Raw genomic sequence first — 18550 nt, forward strand, 5'->3', positions numbered from 1 at the left:
ATAAGTTTCAAGTGTACAATATAGTGATTTGGTATTTGTATAAATTGAGAAATAATGACCACAATAAGAAGAAAATCCTTCTTAAGGATACATTAATCAGTTATTAGATTTGTCATGAACACCAGAGTATAATACAAAAAGTTAGAATACAACAAACATGCTTCATATCTAGGCTCTTTAGTCAGGAGATACTGGTGGACTTTGTACTGCCTAGGTATTTTTATTTTAAAAACCCAAGACCATTACATTAACTATAATTAGAGATTTCAGGTAAGCCAAAACATCATTTAAGCATTTCGTTTATTTGTGAAAGAAGGCCAGGGTAACTCCCAAACCTGGGCAGTGTATCAATAGCAGCCTTTCAGCACACCAACCCTTCCCTTACTTATTGAGTCTCTGGATGGATATCCTAAGAACTACCCCAGTCCTCATTTCTTATCTGTTTTTTAGGGCATCAGAGGCAGCCCAGGAAGAACAGGACTGACTGGATCTCTAGGTCCTCAAGGAGCAAAGGGTTCGTCAGGCCCACCAGGAAGCCCAGGAGTTCAAGGCCCAAAGGTACTTGCATGTTTGTTCAGATAGATGACCAGCATTTTTCCTGGCCCTGAGTTATTGACTAGATCACAGGATGGTAAGATTGACAGCTTATAATTAAATTTGGCCAATAATAAAAAACACATGAGGAAAAAAGAAGAGTGCATAGCCTTGACATAGCCATCTCCCATGATAGCCACAGTGCATGTAATTTGCTGGAAGAACTTATTAACCCAGGATTAGTGATGCATTATAAAAATGTTATTTTACTCATTTTGTCTCTCCTTCCTTTTCTGTCGTCTATCTTCTTCTCCAAAACAGAAAAATCGTATTTACTTCCAGTTACATACTTTCTCAGGTATACTTCCTGTTCCACTAAGTCTGAACCTAACCAACTAATTAACAAGTATGATAAGCACACAAATTATTTCTTAAAGTCAAAGTGGTAGTAATTGTCTTGCATTAATCTTCATTGCAAGGAGTGTTGTCACATGTTAATAGGCTTTCCCTATAAAACCTCTCTTAGAAATATCTCAGTGTATTGTAGATTTGACCCAGACAACCAAGAGATTAGACCAATATCTAATGCAGTTTCATAAAAGACCAGGATTAAAACATTGGCACCCTCATCATTATTATCTCTTAATTTGATTTTCAAGACTTAACGTCTAAAGAATTTTGAGGTATTCTGAAAATGATGACTTACTGTTTACAATTTGAGCCTGTTAATGTTTATACCATGAATATCCCTTTCCATTAAAATAAGATAGCTGAGCAAATGCTAAAATTGAAAAAAGAAATAATATCCCTACCTCTTTTGTGTGAATCTGGGGGAAAAAAAAAGGATCCAATTTGTCAAGTCCAAAAGCTATATCTTTATCTCAAGACAGTGAAGGATAATTTGCTAATCTGAAAGCTTTAGTCAGAGTTTACCAAGCATCACTTTTCATTACCTTATCTACAAACTGAACATGATTTCTAAGCTTATTTTTAGAAATTGTAAAAGCTATTGCAACTCTTATTTCAAAAACAAAATAAAAATATATTTAAAAATACTTGACTTTTAAAAACAAAATAACAATAATTATATCTTTAAAAGGAACTTTTATGAGATAACGAGGCTTGGTATCAAAGGAATCTTGGGAAACAGATAATGGAAATTTCTTAATGATGGAATTGAAAAAAATAATCATGGCAAAAACCAGGGTTCACATTTCAAGAGATTCTGCTCTGTTTGTGGTATCAGCTGAATCATCTCTGTATGGTAAAGAAAACACAGCAAAATAATTTCCATTCAAATAAAACACAAGCTCCATCACATACAAACACCCCCACACATACCACACCCTCTCTGTAGCCCCACTATCCTTCTCCCACATTTGCAGGCCCCCCCTCCCCTCCTTTTTCCATAGTCATGACCACAATCTCTGGAATTCTCTTTCCCTACTGCCACATTTCTTGTTCATTGTAATCAAATATTATGTATGGGGAGAATATTGGTGGGGAGAATGATCATGCAGATTTTGACTTCCCCAGTGCTTTGTACTATGATTGAGGATGGGCCAGAATTTAGGTTTCATTTTAAAATAATATGTTTAAAAGTTCTAAAGTCAGGATTACCTTTCTTTTTTTTTTTTTTTTGGTCCATAGGGTGAACAAGGGCTACCTGGTCAACCCGGAATTCCAGGTAAAAGAGGTCACCAAGGAGCACAAGGTGATCAAGGACCATGTGGAGAGTCTGGCATGAAAGGGCAACCTGTAGGTGCCAGCTCAGAAATTCACTGAGCACTTCTTACTCTACATACCAGGCCACCATCATACAATAATGATAATCATTTCCATTCGCATTACAGGGAGAACATGGTATTCAAGGTTTGACGGGTTTCCAAGGATTCCCAGGTCCCAAAGTATGTTTACATATTTTCTACTGGTCTCTGAGAATCCCAGGCATGGGGGAACCTGGTGGGCTGCCATCTGTGGGGTCGCACAGAGTCGGACACGACTGAAGCGACTTAGCAGCAGCTGCAGCAGCAGCGAGTTATCTAGAAAAAAGAAAAGGTGTTGAAATACCAATGTTTAATCTCTGACTTGAGCTTCTGTTTTTTTCAATTGGCAAAATTTCAGTTGGTATAGAATTATATAATTGAGTTCTGAATGTTAATTTTAAAACTTATGTAACTATATATTTTCCTAGCAGTTTTATTGAATAATTTGCTTCTGCATCTTCTCATTCTGTTTTCCCAAACATTCTACTATGGAAATTTTCAAACATACCATAAAGTTGAGAGAATGAGTTAACATGCATATACCTATTACCTAGATTCTACAATAACATTTTACTCATTTTATTATGTATCCATCCAACCAACTATTCCTGTCTCCCTCTATCTCAATCCAGTTTTGATGTATTTCAAAGTCAGTTGTAGACCTCAGGACAATTCCTCCAAAATACTTCAGCCTGTACGTCATTAACTATCATGTTCCATTTTTTAAGGGCCAGTTCTTAATAGACTGGTATAAGGTTATTTCAAGTGTAAACGTTCATATTTTGGCTTTTTTTTAAATCATGCTTCTAGGGTCCCGATGGAGATGCTGGCATTGTTGGACTATCAGGTCCTAAAGGCCCTGTTGGACAGAGGGTAAATATGAAGTCTTTCTGCCTTCCCATATATTGTGTTTCTTTGCTCATTATAGGAATTAGGGTTACAAATTCTACAAATAATATACTTCAAATTAATAACTTAATAAAATTACTTTAAAAATAGAAATTCATTAGATTACATGCAAAGAGGTTCTCAACCTCTGTTAGTTCATATATTAGTTTGAGTGAAAGACCCTGCAGACCACCCATGCTTCTTGGTTCTTAAAAAAAAAAAAGAAATTAATATGACTACTGGATAATGTATTTATTAACTTACACCAGAAACAAAAACATAAAATGATTTCATGTTATAAGCATTAATATGACCAGGAAATAGAGACCACCCTCATGCACCACCTGGAGGAGACTTGTCTGTGACCTGAATTCTTCAGACAGCACTTTGAAAAATGTTTCCCAATCGCTCTGCTCAGGGGTGGGTATCCCTAGAGAGTGATGAGGAATTAATTAAAGAGTTAGAAAGATCAGGGCTCAGAAGAACTCCAATTAGCTGTTTAGAGCCTGAAATTGTAAACTGTAAAGAACATAAATATTAATAACATAGATAAGTCACCAGCAGTTATTGGTTATTGTTTTGTTTGCTTGCTTTCTTAGTTTTGTTTTTATTAACCACACTCTCCTAACTGATGAGATGATCTATAAAACTATAGAGAAAAAAAGGTGAAAAAAAAATGAAGCATTGGTTTGAATGTAGTAGTAGCTCCTCTATGACTAATGCAGGCAGCTTCTTTACTGTCTGAGCCACCAGAGAAACCCCTCTATGAGTAATGGCAGCTGCTAAAGCAGTGGTGGGGAGAGTTGAGAAGAGGAAGGTGAGCAGTTCAGACACAGGAGGACTGAATCTTGAAGAACTTAACAACTGAAAAACACTGTCTTGTGCAAATATTAAATGAAAAGTCAATTTTTAGAAACCCTACACCCCTTCCCTAACTGTTCCAATAAATTTGTTTTCCATAATACAAAGAGCAGTGTTGTCATGGGAAATGTTTACTTACAGACCCCTCTCAGCATTTCTCCAGGTGCAAATAAGTTCTCAGGTAATTAAATATTTTATTGATATTGTCAAAGAGAAGTTGGCTGCTTGCCTAGCCTCTGTCCTAAGCACTGTGTCTCTGTAAGCCAGGATCTAAAACTATACTGCTTTGCAGCTCCAGAAATTTTATCAGCTCTAAAATAATAAAGTTTTGGTAACTAGCTCACAAGTAAATTATAATTGTAAATATTCCTTTATTAAGTCATTATAGAGACAAGTGAAAAGCCTTGCTAGATTAATATTTAGCAAAAAACTATTATGTACAAAATACTGATATTCAGTTTATGTCCTTATATCATTTATTCCTTATAAAAATTCCATGAGAGAAGCTATTATCTCTACTTTTCTGATAAGGAAACTAAATCTCCACAAGGTAATTTGCTGAAAGCCATATATGGGTAGTTTGTAAAGGAGTCATTATTTGAATCCACATCTGATTGACTGAATAATATGTTAGAGGTTGCTTGCTAGTTGCATGATTGGAAAGTAGAATGAATATTAAGCGACCTAGTACCTAGTTCTTGCTCAATAACCAATATTTGGTGGCTAAATTAATGTAGGAAATCTAGATTATTCTTATCCATTTCAAAGTTATGTTTAGGTAGTTAATACTGTAGCACCTCATCTTTTGAACACATTTAGATAAAAATAAACAGTATTTTGCTCTTTGCTCTTTGAGTCTACTCTTTCTAGAGTTTATGTATACCTCTCAGTTTTTAAAAAATAAATCATTGTTTCAGATAGATCATGGTCAAATTTATTAGATTAAAGCTTTACTGACTTTTTTTTTTTTTCAGTAATAAGCCAGTATCAAGGATATATTTGATTAGGTCAAGAAATCAAGCCTCTTGATTGTAAATCTTTAAGACTTGTGTACCATATTATAAAATTATCACTTAAATGATAAATATTTAAATGTGATGTGATTACATTTTAAATGTGATTTCATTACATTTACTTTTTATAGTATCAGATAATTTCTCTCATTCTAAGCCAACTTAATGTTAAAGATTTTTATCAGTAGACTGCATAGCATTATAATTATCTCCATTGACAGTATTTTCTATACCTTGGCAGGAAAAAGAGATGGACAAAGAGAAAGCCTGTTAGATATTCACATTTATATATTCCAGGTCAAGTGGAGCTAGAAACACTGAAATTTTCAGCCAGTGGGAGTGGGAATAGGGGTTGAGGGAAAATAGCTAAAGTAAGTATTTTGTATTCATTAAGAAATGATAGGCTCCATCTTTGGGAGGAATTGACTAGACATACAGCTTATTCAAAGTTATCTTCATAATCCAGTAGCAGCTTACACTTTCAAACTTGTTTTTCACATTTAATTCTTACAATGGCCCTGTGAATTAGGCATTCTTATTTCTGATGAAGGAATCAGAAGTTTAATTGGGCATAAGGATGCCCTATGGTCCTTTCCCATAATTTCTGTCAATTCCACTCAAACAATTGCTCCCTCAACATCTGTAAATAAATTTATTTCAAATTATATACATGACCCTCTGTACTCTTTTTTTTAAAGTAATTGCATTTGTTATGCAATGACATACATATAAAATGGCATCATTGAAACTATCACCAAATAAAAATTGTAATACTGATTTACCAGTTTGTTAGAAATTATAGGTTAATTCTCCTCATGGAAAATTATAATAATATACAGAATTTAATCAGATCAAAATTACTATGATTTCTGCTAACACCATAAGATTTTGTAATAAAAACTGGAATTATGTGGACTTGGACTATTTTGCTATTGTGCAAGACATTTTCTAGAATTTTTCTGAAATACTGGCAATGAAACTGACTTGTTTTCTTTTCTTTTCTTTTTTTTTTTTTTTACCTCAACAGGGAAACACTGGCCCCTTTGGCAGAGAAGGTATAATAGGTCCAACAGGTAGAACTGTAAGTTCGTTGCAATACAGGTCTTTTTTTCCCATTTTCTTTTTTTTTTTTTCTTTTAATTTAATCCTATTCTAGAGTAATCTACAAGGAATCATTCTGGGTATTTGAGAAGCAAGGGCAAAAATGTACATTTTCATCTAGAAAGTTATTCCTGAGAATTTAGAGATCAAATGTAATGAAGAAGATACATATAGTGAGGTAGGCACTTAAAACAAATTGAGAAAGGAAAATAGAACTGGGTAGGGGAGGAGGGGTTGAGCATCATAATCAGGAAAGCAATAAAAAGAATCTATTTTCTGAAAGAGAGAGCATAAGAAAAGATAGACAGACAGCCAAGATTTGAGTCTTTTAAAGTACTGACTCTTATAACAGAAAGAAATAGTTGGTGGAAATAACAGAAAACCCAGAAAAGCACAAGATGAAGGTCAGTTTCCAGAAAGGAGTAGCTAACAGTGATCTTTAAGAGGATAAATTGCAGTAGAAGATGGAGTACAGCTTACACTGAGGAAGGAAGTAAATAAAAATATGTAATAATAACTTTTCTCAAATTCTTAAGTAGAGTTTGGAGCATGTATGGTTATTTGCATTCAAGACAGGAGTAAACAGATGAAGTTTATGAAGGTTCACTTAGTCATTTAAGTTTATGAAGGCTCACTTAGTTATATAGTTATCACTATACAGGTAGTGAATAACATAGACAATACTTCCTACTTCAAGAGCAGTGCTCTTTCTACTCAATTCAAGCAATGTCTGGAGAGGAAATTGAGACAGCTAATATATGCCAGTGCCTTAGAGAATCTTGCTATGAAATAAAATAGGAAAATAAGACAGTGAATGGGGAGGTAGTCATGGGAGGGTTTTGCAACACTAAATAGTGTAAATATACAAGAGGAAAATTGAGACTTGGAAAGGAAATATTCATTCTCTGCAAGGAATCAATATTTTGAACCATTTGAAAGTGTAGTATATAGAGAGACCAGAGTTTAAAAACATCAAACAGAATCCTTCAAATATTGTCAGTATTCTTATTGATAAATTTAGAGAAGAATTCACCACCAAAGTTACTGGCTTTTTGATTTTTTTAAAAATGAAATGTGTAACTCACTATTTCTCTAGATTTGCAGCATTTACCACTCAGAGCTATATAGTCTAAGTGGGAGGTTGTAAGTGGGAGAATTCTCATATTTCAGTGGGTGGTTCTTCTGCAAGCTAAGGAACGCATACTGTTCTGATTATGGAATGATTGTTCTCTTCCATCAAAAATGTGAAGTATTAATTGGTCAAGGAAAATATGATGAAGAAGTGGCTCAATTAAAATATCTTACTGTGTTTTGTTTATAGATAGTTCTTAAAGGCCCTTACAATGTTCAGCATGCACATCAAATTTTTTCCATCTTCTATTTTTTCTATTCTAAGAAGAAACTTATAAGGAAAGTTCATTTTGAAAGAATAAGCATTTGAGAATGGTCAAAACACATTGTGGAAAAAAATAGTGGTGGGGGATGGAGGACTTGCTCTTCCAAATAAGAAAACATTATTATTTCAAAGTCTTTGTAAATGAAACTATGTGCTAGTACAAACAATAGGTCATTGTAGAAGTTTAGAGCCCAGAATTAGATCTCAGACTATATGGGAATTTAATTATAAGGAAAATGGTATATCAGTATGATTTAGGCTGCAAGTAATAGGAACCCTGAATCAAATTGCCTTTAACAATAAGGAAACATATCTTACCATGGGAATCTCAGAGTTAGGAAGGGCTTCAGATTTGGTTATTTGGTGACTTAATCTTATCAGAGACCATTTCCATATCTCTATTCTACCATCCTAAATGTTATCTTCATAATTAGGTTTAGGGAAAATGACCACAATATCTTAGTTATCACATCTAGATATAATTATCCAAAGTGAAAAAGTGACCTATATCCCTGTCTTGGGAAAAATAAAACTCTTCTAGAAGTCTCCCCCCCCTTTTTTTTTTTCTATGTCTTTTGATCAGCCACACACCCATTCCAACCCCAGTGATAGGCAAGGAGAGCAAAGTTCCTTTTAGTCTTACTACTGCTGTAAGAAATTGGAACCCTATTTCACCCAATTTTTCAGAAATCTCTGATGAACTTTTTAAAAAAAGGAAAGAAAAGAAACAATTAAAAATCTTAGAAAAAGTAGGAAGCTAAAGTATAGCTTAAGGATTGAGGAGACCTTTGTTTGTTGTTCAGTGACTAAGTTGTGTCCCACTCTTGTGACCCCATGAACTGAAGCACAACAGGCTTTTTTGTCCTTCACTATCTCCTGGAGTTTGCTCAAACTCATGTCTACCGAGTCACTGATGCTATCTAACTTCTCAACCTCTGCCACTTCATCTGAAAACTGTGAAAGAACAGAAAACATATTTGAATACTTTAAATTTTTTAAATTTTGTATGGAAAAGATTCCATAAATAAAACTAATACAATTGGGAAAAAGTAATTGCAAAGCAAACAATGTATAATGGGTTAATATATAAGCTTTATAAATTGGTATGAAAAAGAAAACTTAGAGAAATGAACAAATCAAAAGGTCAGTAACTATCTGAAAAGGTACTCTCCTAACTTTTAGTCAGAGAAACATAAATTGAAGTAATAATGAGATATTGCATCTAACCTCTCAGAAAAGGCTGCAGGGAGAGTAGTATTTTTGCTAGAAATGTGAATTACAGCCTTTATGATAAGGTATTTGTTAAAATAAATGTACATATATGTGATGACCAAGAAGTTCCACTTTGAGGAATTTGTCCCATAGAGATAAAAGTACTCAAATATATTAAGGAAATTTAACAAAGAGGTTTTTTTTTTTTTTTCCCCCCCAACAACACCATTTTTACTGGGGGGAGAAAAGTATGAAATAACATGAATGCTCATCTGTAGAAGAATGGTTGAGTAAACTGTGATCTAGCCACTTTGTGGAATATTATGAAACTATTAGAATTTATATCTAGTTTGGCTGACTGTTGTTTCATGATGTATTATTTAGCATGAAATGTATCATACATAAGAGTATATGATATCAGCATTATAAAATATGACCAATCACCCCATCCACATATAAACACATTTGTCAATATTTTATTAGAAAAAAATATAGATATATACCAAGTCAATACTGGATTAGAGGTGGGAGAGAGTGTAAAAAGAAGTTCTGTAAAGCTAGCTTAAAAATCACCTTTTTAAAGTTGCTCTTGTTTAGTTGCTAAGTCATGTCCAACTCTTTGCAACCCTATGAACTGTAGCCCACCAGACTCCTCTATCTATGGAATTCTTCAAGGAAGAATACTGGAGTGGTTTTGTTGCCATTTCCTTCTCCAGAGGATCTTCTTGACCCAAGGACTGAACCTGGTTCACCTGCTTGGCAAGCTGATACTTTACCACTGAGCCACCAGGGAAGCCCCTTTTAAAATTTAATGCCTAGTTTAAAATGAATTAAATACAAGATAGGAAACACAAAATAAGTAATATAAATTGTGATTAGATAATGATACGGTATTTTTCGCCTGCAGGATTAACAAAAAGTAATTGTACGTTAGAGCATGTGTCAGGAAAAAAAAAACCACATACACTCCTGTATATTGCAAGTATAAGTGCAATTTCAAACGAACTTTCTGGAGGACAATTTTTATAAAAAAAATTTTTAAGAGTACCAGGATATTCATCACAGTGTTGTCTATCATGACAAAAATTAGAAAAAGAAATATATAATAGGCAATTTATTTAAAATATTATTATATGGTTTTTAGTTCAGTTCAGTTCAGTTGCTCAGTCGTGTCCGACTCTTTGTGACCCTATGAATCGCAGCACGCCAGGCCTCCCTGTCCATCACCGACTCCCGGAATTCACTCAAACTCGTGTCCATCGAGTCCGTGATGCCATCCAGCCATCTCACCCTCTGTCGTCCCCTTCTCCTTCTGCCCCCAATCCCTCCCAGCATCAGAGTCTTTTCCAATGAGTCAACTCTTCGCATGAGGTGGCCAAAGTACTACTGGTAAACATTATAGTTATGTGGGAATTGTGGGTTGATACAGAAAAGCATTAATATTTTGAGGGTGCATATTCATGTTACAGAAAAGATGAATAGTATTATTTCATTTTTTAATTAAAAAAATACATAGCAATTTCCACAAGGATGAACATGAAAATAGTAACAGAAATAACAGTAGTTCCAGCAACAGCACTCATGTGTACATGGAACATTTCCTGAAATAAACCATATTTTAGATCATAAAACAAATTTTATTACACTTAAAAGAATAGAAGCCATATAAGGTATGTTCTCTGGCCATAATGGAATTAAACTAAGAATTAGTAAACTAGAAAGATAATAGGGAAAGCGCCAAACACTTGAAAATTAAGCCTCACACTTATAAATAATTCATGGACTTGAGTGTCTCAAAGAAAGTTAGAAAATATTTTGAACTCAATGAAAGTATATACAACATTTCAAAATCTGTAGGATATAGCTCAGAAGGAGGATTTAAAAACAGAGGATAAAAGAGAAGGAGGAAACCACTCTGGAAGCAAGGTTTTAAAAGGCTGAGGGAAACAGATATTAGAAGAATTTAATTTGTTAATTTCCTTTCTAAATTATTTTGCATTTGATTATCAGATCAGCTGCTTTAACTTAATTGAATGAATAAGTAGCATAACATCTCACTTTAAGGTAAAACTAGGAATAGCAAAACAGATATGATGAATCAATACAGTGTATTTGTTTTTGTTTTGCTTCGCTTAACATAAGAAAATAAAACTAGGATTTGTGTAAATTTAGCTAAACAAGTCTTGCTGGATAGGGAAAAGAAAAAGCCCATTAATTATCATGTTCCATATACAGCCTCAAGTACATTTGATAAAAAATAAACTAACGTTTTCTTTTGTCTTTCAGGGACCCAGAGGTGAAAAAGGCTTTAGAGGTGAAACTGTAAGTTTATCTAAATTTGTGGTTATAGCATCACTTGTCACTAAATTTTAAGCTCCATGAAAGCAAGGACTTCTTTTGACTTTTTCATTATTATGTCTCTGATACTTGTGGAGTGAAAATAAAATTATAATTTTCAGGAAGTAGAGCTTAACCTATATTGTGTATTGCAGTAAAACTTGGCAAGCCCTAATGTTTAAGAACCTGCCAGTTACATTCTTTCCAAATCACTGTGTGAAATGGAATATATGCCTTGTCACACATCAGGAGAGGAGGTGTAAGCTTTCTACACTAGTGCCAGAACAGGAGGACTGTTGAGTCACTTTAGATATATGCCACCAGATTAAGTCAGAACCCTAGAGGGCTGCAAAGCAGAAGCAGCTCATTAGTTGTATTGTGCTGGAATTCCATAACTGACAGGAAAACCCAAACAGACTTTTTGTTCAACCCAATATATTTCAGCCACCTGGAAACAATGTTGAGAGCAAAAAGTACACAGCATTTTCACACTAGGTGACTTATACTGGCACTGTTGCCTAATTTTCTAGGATATCAGTTCTTCCAAGTTAAAGAAGATACTTTGTAAAGGGGCCACTTTTACAGCAGAACTTATTAAAGCAGCAGCATAAACAGAGGACAGGCATGGAGTGAAGTAAGGGGTATTAAAACCAGGTACAGAAGGCACATAGGAATAAACTGGAAGATAGCAGTAAAGCCTTGCTTATAAGGTAATGAGATTATATAGTGACAGCTGAGATTTTTTGCTTTTCACCATAGGGGTATGCTTGGGGCTCAGACTAAGCAAACTGTAGTTATATTAGTTTGCTGGAAAATGGAATTTATGTGATTTTTAGATAGCTGAAGAATTCTCAAAGGGCATTAAAATAGATGTATTAATTTGTCCCTTATATTTTCTCAGCAGACTTACTGTAGCAGGAAGCAAGGGTGTTCGTACACAGTGAAGCTATATACGCCAGGAGCAGTGGAAAGGAGAAAGAAAAAGCAAGGAGGCTTGACAGAAACAGGCCATTTTCCATACCTGTCTCCAACTGCCTCCCTGATCTATTCTCTCCTATTACTGTGGTTACAGCATAAGCTCTGTCAAGAGTAGGACACCTAGAGTACCTATGACAATGATTGTCATTGGCATTTCATGTGCAAAAAAATTCAGTGGCTCTGATGGATTCCCATATATATATAGTCCAAATTCAATGGACTATGCCTGAAATCGCTGATTGCACTGATAGAGATATGGCATCTAGAATAAAGCAGATAATGATACCAGTCGTTCCCAAAGAGGAACATGGACAAATTAAAGCACATTCAGAGAAGGATTTTCTCAGATCAGTGATGTAACTAGGAGCCCAGTCATTCCCTGTCCTTGCTCTTTTTGCTCTCCCTTCACTTCCTAAGCTTTGCACCTGCTTTGTCTTGCCCAATTCCTTACCCCTGTAGTTCCTACTCATCTTCAGGTTGCAGTTTAATTTGCTGAAGGTAGATTTGCTGATTTTAGCCTCACCCAGTTGCCACTCATGGACATAAAGCTAGTCCCCAGGACTTAGTACAATGCCTGGCAACCGTTCCTTACTTAAATGTTCTCTTATCAGAGAGGCTCTTCCAGACCAACCCTATGTAAAACAGCAATGCCTCTACCTGCCTGAGATTCCTTATCTTTCCTTAACCTGTTGCCTTAAAACCTGACATACTGCATATCTATTTCATTTTCTGCTTATAGCATTTCCCCTCCCTAGAATACAGACGAGGGGAGATACAATATTTGAATTTTAAATATTTGAAAGGAAGAAAAAATATGTATAATGAGTATCTCTAGAGGATAAAATTTAAATGATTTATTCATTGAATTTTCAATGTTAGTGTTTAGCTCTCTGAGAGACAGTGAGTTCCCTGAGAGCACAAAATGTATTTGATACCATCTAATTCCCAATGTGTCATAATACCCAGCACATAATTATCACAAGATAGATATAGATTGACTGAATGAATGGAATGCTGGAGTGAATTTCAGCTCAGTATAATATTGAGCTGCTTTAAGACAAGAGAGTTTTGTGAAAGTGTGTGTCACAAGCAGTCTAATGACTCTCTGAGTTTCCTGCACTGAGTCGGGAATTAGAATACGTACCTTTAAATTCCCTTCCAGCTCTCAGTCTATGACTCTAACAAAAAGAAAATTAGTAAGCCCATCATACAGCACATGTTAGTTCCAGTCAGATCAGATTTCTATTCAGAATCCTTCCACTTCATTCTTCATTACTGGCACCCTTTTTTTTTTTCATTTCACATATGATATTGTATATGTTTCAATGCCATTCACCCAAATCATCCCACTCTCTCCCTCTCCCACAGAGTCCAAAAGACTGTTCTATACATCTGTGTCTCTTTTGCTGTCTCGCATACAGGGTTATCATTACCATCTTTCTAAATTCCATATATATGCATTAGTATACTGTATTGGTGTTTTTCTTTCTGGCTTACTTCACTGTGTATAATAGGCTCCAGTTTCATCCACCTCATTAGAACTGATTCAAATGTATTCTTTTTAATGGCTGAGTGATACTCCATAGTGTATATGTACCACAGCTTTCTTATCCATTCTTCTGCTGATGGACATCTAGGTTGCTTCCATGTCCTGGCTATTCTTTTTTTTTTTTTTTAATTTATTTATTTATTTTTAATTTTTACTTTACAATTCTGTATTGGTTTTGGCATAGATTGACATGAATCCACCACAGGTGTACATGCGTTCCCAAACATGAGCCCCCCGCCCGCCCCCCTCCCCACAACATCTCTCTGGGTCATCCCCGCGCGTCAGCCCCAAGCGTGACATATCCTGCATCAGACATAGACTGGCGTTTCGATTCTTACATGATATTATACATGTTTCAATGCCATTCTCCCAAATCATCACACCCTCTCCCTCTCCCTCTGAGTCCAAAACAGTGCTGCGATGAACATTGGGGTACACATGTCCCTTTCAATTCTGGTTTCCTCAGTGTGTATGCCCAGCAGTGGGATTGCTAGGTCATAAGGCAGTTCTGTTTCCAGTTTTTTAAGGAATCTCCACACTGTGCTCCATAGTGGCTGTACTAGTTTGCATTCCCACCAACAGTGTAAGAGGGTTCCCTTTTCTCCACACCCTCTCCAGCATTTATTGCTTGTAGACTTTTGGATCACTGTCATTCTGACTGGTGTGAAATGGTACCTCATTGTGGTTTTGATTTGCATTTCTCTGATAATGAGTGATGTTGAGCATCTTTTCATGTGTATGTTAGCCATCTGTGTGTCTTCTTTGGAGAAATGTCTGTTTAATTCTTTGGCCTATTTTTTGATTGGGTCATTTATTTTTCTGGAACTGAGCTGCATGAGTTGCTTGTATATTTTTGAGATTAGTTCTTTGTCAGTTGCTTCATTTGCTATTATTTTCTCCCATTCTGAAGGCTGTTTTTTACCTTGTTATAGTTTCCTTTGTTGTGCAGAAGCTTTTAAGTTTAATTAGGTCCCATTTGTTTATTTTTGCTTTTATTTCCAATATTCTGGGAGGTGGGTCATGGAGGATCCTGCTGTGATTTATGTCGGAGAGTGTTCTACCTGTGTTCTCCTCTAGGAGTTTTATAGTTTCCGGTCTCCCTTTTAGATCTTTGATCCATTTTGAGTTTATTTTCATCACTGGCACCCTTGTCCACATCTCCATAGTGTCTCCCCTGGACTCCTGGCTTCTTTCCGCTCCCTCCACTTTTCTTCACTATAATACATTCTCTACATAGCAGTTAGAGTGGTATCATTAAAGCATAAATCAGACTATATCAGTTCCCTCTTTAAAACCTCCTTGTTACTCTTCCTTGTACTAGAATAAATCTAAATTCCTCACTGTGGCTTACATTGCCCTGCATGGAGTAGACCCTACTTGCCTCTCCCAGCTCAAGGTGCACCACTTTCTCCTTACCAGTTCCACTGACCTTATCTCTGTTCTTTGGAACATGCTTGCTTTTTATCTAGAGAATTCTTTTCACCTGTTCTTTAAATGACTGGTTCTTATCTCACTATTCAGGTCTGTGCTCAGATATCTTAGGGAAGCCTTCCATGGCCATGTGGCCTTGTTACTCCTGGTCATTCTCTTTCACAATTTTCCTGTTTTGTCTTATTGATAGCAGTTAGTGCTATGTGAAAATATTCATTGTCTATCTCCTCTGCTAGAATATAAACTTCTTGAGAGCAGAGAACTTTGATACACTGGTTATCAGTGTCCAGAATAAAACCTACCACATAGTAGGTTTTATTGAACATAGTAGATAGCGTTTGAGAAATGAACTGATAAATAAATGCTATTCCCTAAAATTAAAAAGTTAATAAGTACTTCCAGGTCTAGCTGGTTAAAGTAACATTTCCTGAATTAACATACTTCTTATATCTTTTGCTCTGTGGGTTATCATGCATGTGTCTGCGCTAAGTCGCTTCAGTCATGTCCACTCTTTTCCATCCTCTGGACTGTAGCCTGGCAGGCTCCTCTGTCCATGGGATTCTCCAGGCAAGAACACTGGAGTGGGTTGCCGTTTCCTCCTCCAGGGGATCTTCCCTACCCGGGAATTGAACCACATGTCCTGCATTGGCAGGCAGATTCTTTACCACTAGCACCACCTGGGAAGCCTGTGGTTACCATAGTTCTCTTCAGAAACAGTGTGAACTCAGTCCCAGAGTGGGGGCACAGTGACACAGTGTAGGTAGCAAAATTAGCTGCTGAAAAATAGGGTTAATTGGCACATTAGAATTATTAGTTTATTCTCTTTTCATTGTTGAATAAACTGGTATTAAATATCTTTTCATCACCTCTTTTCCTTTGATTCCATTATGATTTAAGGAGCTTTATAGAAGTAATCTTTTAATTCCTAGAGACCATCTGCAATTAACTTAATACATAAAACCTTTACTTAAACCCTTTTCTGCTTTCATCCTATGGAAAAGCTTAGTTACATTTCTAATACTCTCCTTAGGACTTTTTCAGTATATGCTATAGGTTTGTTTTCTTAAAGGAAATGGTTTAAATAATTGACTTTCTAAAGATTCCTAATGAGCTACTGTGTTTCAGAATGTAATACCATCAAGAGGGTCAGCCAGAAATAATACTAGTACATGGAGCATTTGGGGAAAGAATTTCATTAACCAAGACCTATTTTATTGGGACAAATATGACACTCTTTGTACAAAGAATCACAATAGTCTATTGGTTTTATAAATCTTATTTTTAGTTAAGCTGGCATAAGAATTTATAAAGCTATGCTGTTCTTACCAAGTCTTGTACCAAGACCAAATCATGATTCAGTGCCTTAAAAAAGAGGTGGGGAGCTCATTACACAACATATGAAAAGTATACCTGTTAGTGTGAACTTGGATTTCCTGGTTAGGAAGCTTTATATCTTCTACAGTTTAACATTGTTAACTATAGTAATGATCCCAAATAAGTCCTTCACCACCAAGAGCACTATTTCTGTATTCCTTTACATGAAAGATTTACTTTTCTATTCTATATTTGTCTCATGTCTGTTTTCCTGTGGACTATTTTAAAAATAAGTCCCTGGATTCATAAATACATGCTAAACTGAGTCAGAGTTTGATGACATCCTGAGAACACTCCCTAGTCGGTAGCACTACAATTCCCTCCTCTCCCTCTACTTCAGAACTATCATGTTAATGGCAAATTAATCTTGAAAGCTTACAAAAATCTCTTGATTTTCATGAGAGCCTCAAGCACATTGAGAACATGATTGAGTAATATTTGATAAGTAAGTAATGCAAAGAAGATTGCTGGAAATATTGGGATAAATTATTTTAAAAGTTTAACTCATACTAGAAATAATATACTAGTGTTAGTCATCCGAAAACAGTTTTGATGAAATATCACAATCTGAAACATTTGACTTAAAGCCACAGAAGTAGAAAAAAAAAGAAAAGCATCCAGCATGAATTTTTAGATTAGCTGCTTTATTTTCATATTGTATTATTTAATGAAAATTAGTAAAATGTTGGAGAGTTTCATTAACACTTTTTCAAATATTACGTCAAAATGTTTCACAATTCTTGATTAGCAGAATCATCTTACCCCCAGTTTGAAAGACAAGAGGATGTTCGAAGCATTATAAGGGAAAAAAAAAGTCAGGGGGAAATATGTCCTAAATATTAAAAAATTAAGAATTTGAACATTGTTGACCTTCAGTTGCACAGTGGTGTCCAACTCTTTGTGACCCCATGGACTGCAGCATGCCAGGCTTTCCCGTCCATCACCAACTCCCAGGGCTTGCTCAAACTAATGTCCATTGAGTCGGTGATACCATCCAACTATCTCTTCATCTGTTGCCCCCTTCTCCTCCTGCCTTCAATCTTTCCCAGCCCCGGGGTCTTTTCTAATAAGTCGGCTCTTCACATTAAGTGGCCAAAGTATTGAAGCTTCAGTTCAGCCTCAGTCCTTCCAATGAATATTCAGGATTGATTTCCTTCAGGATTGGCTGGTTTGATCTCCTTGCAGTCCATGGGACTTTCAAGAATCTTCTCCAACACCACAGTTCAAAAGCATCAGTTCTTCAGCACTCAGCCTTCTTTATGGTCCAATCTCACATCCATACGTGACAACTGGGAAAATCATAGCTTTGACTGTACAGACCTTTGTTGGCAAAGTAATGTCTGTTTTTTAATATGTTGTCTAGATTTTTCATACCTTTTCTTCCAAGAAGCAAGCATCTTTTAATTTCATGGCTGCAGTCAACATCTGTAGTGATTTTGGAGCCCCCCAAAATAAAGTCTGTCACTATTTCCATTGTTTCCCCATCTATTTGCCATGAAGTGATGGGACCAGATGCCATGAACTTTGTTTTTTGAATGTTGAGTTTTAAGCCAGCTTTTTTACTCTCCTCTTTCACCTTCATCAGGAGGCTCTTTAATTTCTCATCACTTTCTGCTGTAAGAGTGGAGTTATCTGCATATCTGAGGTTATTGCTATTTCTCCCTGCAGTCTTGATTCCAGCTTGTCCTTCAACCAGCCCAGCATTTTGCATGATGTACTCTGCATATAAGTTAAATAAGCAGGGTGACAATATACAGCCTTGACGTATTCCTTTCCCAATTTTGAACCAGTCCATTGTTCCATTTCCGTTTTTAACTGTTGCTTTTTGACCTGCATACAAGCTTCTCAGGAGGCAGATAAAGTGGTCTGGTATTCTCATCTCTTCCAGTTTGTTGTGATCCACACAGTCAGACTTTAGCATAGTCAATGAAGCAGAAGTGAGATGTTTTTCTGGAATTGTCTTGCCTTTTCTATGATCCAACAGATATTGGCAACTTGATCTCTGGTTCCTCTGCCTTTCCTAAATCCAGCTTGAACATCGGCAAGTTCTCACTTCAGGGTTCACATACTGTTGAAGCCTAACTTGGAGGATTTTGAGCATTACTTTGCT

General features: G+C 35.8%; 1 protein-coding gene across 2 annotated transcripts in view; it reads left to right on the plus strand.

The window, feature by feature from the left end:
• Nucleotides 1-18550, plus strand: part of COL24A1 (collagen type XXIV alpha 1 chain) — a 392623-nt gene that overhangs the window by 346952 nt on the left and 27121 nt on the right. For both annotated transcript variants that reach the window (XM_040232413.1, XM_040232414.1), the window contains exons 49-54: nt 451-558; nt 2185-2292; nt 2388-2441; nt 3111-3173; nt 6090-6143; nt 11058-11093. In XM_040232413.1, the coding sequence (XP_040088347.1) occupies nt 451-558; nt 2185-2292; nt 2388-2441; nt 3111-3173; nt 6090-6143; nt 11058-11093 (423 nt within the window). The remainder of the gene's footprint in view (nt 1-450; nt 559-2184; nt 2293-2387; nt 2442-3110; nt 3174-6089; nt 6144-11057; nt 11094-18550) is intronic.

This window comes from Oryx dammah, unplaced genomic scaffold (assembly GCF_014754425.2).
Source record: "Oryx dammah isolate SB20612 unplaced genomic scaffold, SCBI_Odam_1.1 HiC_scaffold_28, whole genome shotgun sequence".
In the NCBI taxonomy this organism is placed as follows: Eukaryota; Metazoa; Chordata; class Mammalia; order Artiodactyla; family Bovidae; genus Oryx; species Oryx dammah.